Source organism: Vigna radiata, chromosome 2 (genome assembly GCF_000741045.1).
Source record: "Vigna radiata var. radiata cultivar VC1973A chromosome 2, Vradiata_ver6, whole genome shotgun sequence".
Taxonomy (NCBI): Eukaryota; Viridiplantae; Streptophyta; class Magnoliopsida; order Fabales; family Fabaceae; genus Vigna; species Vigna radiata.
In genome coordinates, this window is record NC_028352.1 from 12,047,740 (window position 1) to 12,055,392 (window position 7,653).

The window sequence follows — 7,653 nt, forward strand, 5'->3', positions numbered from 1 at the left end:
ACACTATTGCATCGTACGTAAACCAATCTTTATAATAATTCATCCATAAAAAATTATATAGGCACTTTACGTAACATAAAAGAATACGTCTTCTTTTCTAGCGAGACTTTGCAATGAAAATGTGTGTAGCGTTGGTCAAAAGTTGAATAGGATTAGCATTTAATATATATAGAGAGAGAGTTAATGACTTCTGCATAAGATCGTAGGTCTTACATTTTGTTTCATACCCTTTTATTAAATATTCTACGTAGAAAAGAATTTTGAAGCATATAAATCTACAACAATATCTTCTTAAACAAAATAAATATTAAGATTGAATTCATTCGCTATAGCTTTAGGAAACCAAGATTGACTCCAAAGTGGTGTAATCAGACTACGGATATATATATATATATATATATATATATATATATATATATATATATATATATATATATATATATATATATATATATAAATAACCGTTTTCATCCTTTTCCACTCTAAGTAATTGGAATTTCATTCGAGTCAAATTGTGTTTGTAGTGCTTTGTTGATAGATTCAATTTGATTATCTCAACTCCTTCTTCTGTCGTTGACTTGTAATGAGCTAGGAAATTTATCCACTATTAGAACTGATAAGTCCTTCAATTCTTCGATGGCGCACATTATACATGTAAAGTCTTTTTTGAGTGATCTCAAGATTTTTTCCACAACCCGGTTAGGTGGCACTTGTTCTCCATGCCTACCAAGTTTAGTTAGCCACATTCTCCACTCGAGTTATGTACTCGGTTACCTGCTCTTTGGATCCCATTTTTAATGGTTCTAATTCCCATCTAAGAGCTTGTATTCCGACTTCTTTGATGTAGTTGCCACCTTTACATGCAACCTCTAATATCTCCGAAGCTTCCTTTGTTGTTGTGACATTTGTTATTGTTTCGTATCCCGACTCATCTATTGCATTGTAGAGAAATTACAGCGTTGACTCATCTTTTGCACGTGATTTCTTGAACACAGTCATCTGTGTCACTGTCTGAATTCTGTCCTCATTGAGTTCATTGAACCCATCTTCCACCGTATCCCAAATGTCCTAGATCTCAATAACACCTTCATTTGTAGGCACTGGTTTTTCTTATCAATTATGACACATTCATTCTGTTGAGAACTTTTGCCATCTCTCACAAAACACTCACTGTGTTTGACTCTTCCCTCTTTTTTCTCTCTCGGTACTCAGAGCATAAATGTCTCATACTACCTTGTTAAAAAATAAACAAGCACATACTATCAAAATACTCTTCAATTCACTATGGTAATTTTCATTAAATTTTGACATCTTTTAAATAAGTGAAAATATGATTTTGAATTAAGTACAAATAATAAAATTAAAAATAAAATATCAACTTATTCAAAATAAAAGCAACTACTTAATCTACTTCTATTTTATATCAACAAAATAAAATAATACTATATCTAAATAAATAGAAAATAAAAACTACCCATCTCTAATTTGTCTTTATTAAAATCAATCTCAATATTATTAAACTTAAACTAATAAAATAAGATTCAAAAGAAATTATTAATAAATCTTTAAAATTTAAATTTATGCTAAGACTATTGAGGATGTTGGTAGATGGAATGCAGTTTGCCTTATAAATAGAGCAAAACTAATTTAAGGTTTCATCAAAGTGAAACAACATATCCATATACATTGACTAGTCACGGAAGAAAAACTATGGAGTGCAAGAGTGAAGAGGGTATCTCAAAACTACTTGGAGCTCAAACCCGTGTTTGGAATCACATTTTCAGCTTCATAAATTCCATGTCCCTCAAATGTGCAATTGATTTGGACATACCTGACATCATACACAAGCATGGTGAACCCATGCCACTCTCACAACTCACTGCTTCAGTATCACTCCATCCTTCCAAAGCCAACTGCATCTACCGGTTGATGCGAATCTTGACCCATTCAGGCTTCTTCTCTGAAGTCAAGGTGAATGAGAATGAACTTGAAGTGGGTTATGTGTTGACTGATGCATGCACTCTGCTACTTAAGGACAACCCCTTGAGTATGACACCTTTCTTGCATGCCATGCTTGATCCAATTTTGACAAAGCCCTGGCATGAATTGGCTACATGGTTCAGGAATGATGATCCCTCGCCATTCCAAACAGCACATGGGATGAAAATCTGGGACTACGCTGGGCGTGATCCAAAACTGAATAATCTTTTCAATGATGCGATGGCAAGTGACGCTGAATTGGTTGGCAATGTGGTGATTGAGAGGTGTGGAGGAGTGTTCAAGGGGTTGGAGTCAGTTGTTGATGTTGGGGGTGGCACAGGTACCATGGCAAAGGCAATTGCCAAATCATTCCCTCACATACACTGCACCGTCTTTGATCTCCCACATGTTGTTGCCGACTTACAAGGAGCTGACAACTTAAAATTTGTTGGAGGGGACATGTTTGAGTCAGTTCCTCCTGCAGATGCCGTTCTATTGAAGGTAAAATTTTCTTCAAAGTTGATTATTAAATTGTTTTTGTTTTGGAAATTGGCCACTGATTGAGTTTATATTGATGATGCAGTGGATATTGCATGACTGGAATGACGAGCAGTGTGTGAGAATACTGAAGAAATGTAAGGAGGGAGTAAAGAAGAAGGTGATTGCGATAGACATAGTGGTGGAGAGTGAAAAGCTTGATTATGAATCAATTGAAACACAGCTCATGGCTGATATGGTTGTTATGGTGTTGTATCCTGGAAAAGAGAGGACCGAGGAAGAATGGGCTAAGATAATTTTTTCTGCTGGTTTCACTGACTACAAGATAACTCCAGTGGTGGGTTTGAGGTCTCTCATCGAGATTTATCCCTAACACTTAACTTCTTATGGACTGTACTGTGTGGCATATTATTATATAACTCCACTTGCATTTGAGCACCACTTCATCAATAAAGGCCCTTTCATTGCGTCATGGAAGGGATTCAATGAAATTCTTTTTCTAATTTATTTTTTAACTCTATATGTATCTCTCCTTTTCCTTTCTATATCATTCGTCTTCTACCTTTTATTTCTTGTTTGTGTTCACACTACTGTACCTGTACTTATCAGTACAATAGAGTTGGCATCTCAAATAATTGTATTGTTCACACCACTATACCAGTACTTATCAGTACAATAGAGTTGGTATCTCAAATAATTGTATTGTTTGATTGGATCTTAGTGTTATTTTGATGTAAACTGATTTCTTTAATATTTATGTTTTTCTATTAATATTAGTATTTTATTTCCATATTTAATGTTTCCTTAATATTTATAAGTAAAATAGAGTTGACATCTCAAATATACGAAAAGAACGACACCTACAATCAAAATTGATGGATAATATTCAATAAGTAATTATGATTTATTTACTCATGATCTATATCATTAGTCCTAGACACTTTTCTTTCGTTACATGACTATACCAGTCGTTCATGGTGATAAATAGAATGGTCTGACATCTAAAATAATTGCATTGTCTAAATGGTAGAATAATAAAATTGATATTTCAATAGATTTTTTTTTTCAAACTAGTTTTCATTACAAGTTATTCTCTATGATTAAGATATGTCTGTAAGGTTAAATATAAGTAAATAAAACAATGTTATCTATATATTATATACAAACAAAAATCTGTAGATAAAATAATTTTGGGCGACACTGCATACACATTTATTTATGGATAAACATATAAATTTATTCGTAAATAAATCTGTATGTAATTTCGTACTAGAGATCCAAGAACAATTTGCTTGTTTCGTGAGACACAAACCTGGAGTTGATATAACAAATATGTAGTCACCAAAATACGTGGACATTGAACACCAAATCTCAAGCATTTAACATTTAGTATTGAAATATATTATACTATTATAGAAACATTGCCAATTAAGTTCATGAAATTTTAAGAGTCATATAGATACAGTTCATAACATGGTAAGTTAAGCTCCTTAATGCTTATAATCACGATAATTATTTTGTTCATCTTGTGGTTGATATTCTGATTCCATTTCCTCTTTATCTGGTTGATTTTGTCGTTCAATATTTGGCAGTTGGAAAATGTTTTGTGCAATTGTTGCTGCCGAAGGTAGAAGGTACTGCATGATGACACTAATAAAGTTTTGAATCTCTTCCTCATTATTTATTAGTCGTTGTTCACTATTTGCTAATCGTGTTTGAAGTTCAACAATGTCATGTACATTTGGCTAGAAGATGTTTGTGTTTGTCCCTTATACCCACTATTACAAAAAAAGGCTTTGAAGTGTCACATTCAATGTCGCAATATGAAAAACCAACATAAAAACATGACCAATGACATTTTTTTAAATAAATGTTCAATTTTGACCTTGAGATTCTCAATTTTCGATGTCATATTGAGGATTTTTTATGAAAATGTTTAGCACGAAGTTGCAAATATAACGTCAAATGTCCTAGTTTCAGACGACAAAGACGTATAAGACATCAGAATATAAATTTACAGACATTATATGTTAGTGAATTCAATAAAAGTTTGGGCGGGAGGGTGAAAATGTATTCAATTTATCTTATCGGGAAACCTTCTTCTCTACTCAAACTCAAACACTTCTTAGATGAAGTTTTCAGGAACAAGCACTTGTAATCTTTCTTTCATTTTACACAATTGCATATGCAATAACTACTTTAAGTATGATTTTCTTTCGTTTTTACCGATTGATTTCGTGCACAAGTACTCTTTGGAGCATAGGTGGGTTCTACCCCAAATCATGTGACTAGTATTATATATGCAAACCCATCTTGAAGAAAGTTAGTTTCATTTTGGGTTTTTTTATGAACTTTTGTTTCCGTTTTTGTTTTTTACGGGCTGTAATTTGGTTGAACTTGTTGGTATTAGAACTTGTTTATTGTTCTTACACCATATACATCCAAACTTAGGGTAAAAACTAAGAGTATATTCGCATGAACTCCAAATGGCCTGAAAATTTGTTCAAAGCACCAAAAAATCCTGAGAAGCTCCCAAAAAAAATTTTAGATCAAAATTCAAAGTCTACTTAAGTGAAATATTTTTGCAAAGTTTGAAAAACAAAAAATAATAACGAAAAATATAAAACAACATTTTTTTTTTAAAATTTAGAAGGAACAACCAACTATGTTGGATGTCACGTGATTGGAAATGTTTTTCTACCTAAATACATAACTACTACTGCCAAATCGGCCAACTAGGGTGAAAGTTATGGTTGTTTTAAAGATATTTAACAACTTACTTTTGAAAATTTTTGAACTTCAGAGAAATCCAAACTCTTTCTTCATTCTATGCGAGTCACATTCTCATGATTTTTCTGTTTTTACTTGTGATAATTTTAGTTTATGTTTATACAAATTTGAAAATGACGTGTTGATATATGAAATTCCAAAGTTGGGCTACACTTACTAGTTTTCTGCTTTTCAGGTGTGGAAAAACTTTACAAATGATTCATTTATTAAAAAAACAATGGAGAGGAATGTTTGAAAGTGAATTTTTGAATCTCATTTAACATCGAAAATGACCATCTTCAAACATTAATTGACGTCAAAAGTGAAAATTTTCAAACGTTAATTGACGTTAAAGATAGACATTTTCTAACGTTAGTTAACATTTCAAGTTGGCAAATTTTGACAATAATTAACAATTGAAATTATCATTTTCAACATTAATTAATGTCTCCCAATATGACGTCAATTTATTTTGGATGTTAAAGGATAAAAACACCCACGTCATAACCCATTTTTGTACTGTACTCGTAGCCTCTAACCAACATCTATTCCTCAATCTTTCCCCCTTAGCAGGGTTTAGGGGACTACATTGTGAGACACCAACAAGTACAATCTTAGATACTGCTTGAGAAAATCTTGTTTCAAATTTTCTTGTTAAATGAATAAATGTTTGCGTTAAATACATACTTAAGGTTTAAAATGTAATAGAGTTGATAGAAACTAACATATATTTGCCTAAACCTCTCATTCATAAAATCTTTTGTTCTGATTGGTGTGGCACTGGGAAAGAAGACAAGCTTTGTAGTTAACTATAGATAGACATGGTATTGCTCTAAGAAAGCACCATGTAATGGAATTATTAGTCACTTTTAGATTAAATATAAAAATGCTGAGACTAATTACAATATTGCTCATGCATAAAACCACTTTGACAAGATATTTAAATTTGTATCTCTTATGAAACCTAAAACCAACATTTCAAATCACTATATAATTTTTGACATCTACTATTTAGGTTCTTGTAAGTTTAAACCTGAGGTCATTCTTCAATATCATTCAGGTGGAAGCAAGAATATGTTGCCTGAATTAGAGATCACCATTGAAGATGAAAACTCCTCAAGCTCAACCTTCTAATTATCATAATATCCTTAGCTTCACCCAGAAGCCTCCCTATCCGTTGAATCTCTTCATCTTTTTTTTTCTGTGTTTCTTCTCCTAGTTTGCCTTCACCACATTTGCTACTCTATTTACCGAGATGATTTTCATCCATTGTTGGATTGAGCTCTCCATATCCACACTCTCTACATACGAGCTCTTTGTCATCAGCAAGATTCCATACTTTTCCTTCGCATCTTCTGTAAGGAGATTTATCTCCTCCTTTGTCTGAGATGACAATATTTTGCAATGTGGCCAGCCTTATCATAGTTGTAGCATTTACTCTATCAACACTTGTTTGCATAATGGCCGTGCTTGCCACTCTTAAAACACTCCACTCATGATCGATCTCCTCGGCCTTTCTCTTGTCCTCGACCATGCAAATTTTGCTGACTGGTTCGCTCTTCACTATCATCCTCAAAATTACCTCGATCATGTCCACCTCAACCTCGGCCGCCTCATCCTCTACCTTAGGACCTCAACTTTGAGTATTCCAATTTTCATTCCAGTCCCTATGGTGCTTGATCATCGGGTTCCTTCGTTTTCTTTTTCTTCCTAAGTTCGTGGGCCTTTAATGACCTAACTAACTCCTCCAAAGTAAGGGTTCATAGATCCTTTGTCTCTTCAATAGTGACCCCGATATTTTCAAAATCATCCATCAGATTTTTCAAAATCTTTTTTGGAATCCGGTTAGGAGGCACCTCTTCTTTGTTCATTCTGAGTTGGTTGGCCATCTTCTACACTCGAGCTATAAACTCAACAACTCCCTCTTTTTCATCCAACTCCATATATTCAAACTTTCTTTTGAAAGCTTGTACTCAGATTTGTCTCACATAGATATTTCTTTTATATGTCACCTCCAGAATTTCCCAAGCTTCTTTTGCTGACTTCTTATTAGTTATTTTCTCAAACCTTAATTCATCCATTGCATTGTAGAGAAAGTACAAAGTTGATTTATCTTTCACATGTGTCTCTTTCAATGCAATAATCTAGGTCACTGTCTGATATTCATCATCTGCGAGTTCATTGTACCTATCCTCCACTATTTTCTATCCATCTTGGGATCCAAGAAGAACTTTTTCATCTACAGACACAAATTTTCGTAACTGATATTTTCTTACAATTGTGGCATACTCATTCCATTGACTACCTTTTCCATCTCTCTTACAAAACTCTTAAGCACTCATTATTTCTTTCATGATGTTTGATTCTCCCCTCTCTCTTTTCTCTCAATACTCAAAGCATAAAACT

The 7,653-nt window shown here is 33.2% G+C and overlaps 1 protein-coding gene across 1 annotated transcript; it reads left to right on the plus strand.

Annotated features, from left to right (window-relative positions):
• The first annotated feature begins 1,666 nt into the window (after positions 1-1,666).
• On the plus strand, positions 1,667-3,179 carry LOC106754211 (probable O-methyltransferase 3). Its single transcript, XM_014636212.2, has 2 exons — positions 1,667-2,481; positions 2,564-3,179. The coding sequence occupies exons 1-2, from the start codon at positions 1,711-1,713 to the stop codon at positions 2,849-2,851; spliced, it is 1,059 nt and encodes a 352-aa protein (XP_014491698.1). The 5' UTR covers positions 1,667-1,710; the 3' UTR covers positions 2,852-3,179.
• The last annotated feature ends 4,474 nt before the right edge of the window (positions 3,180-7,653 follow it).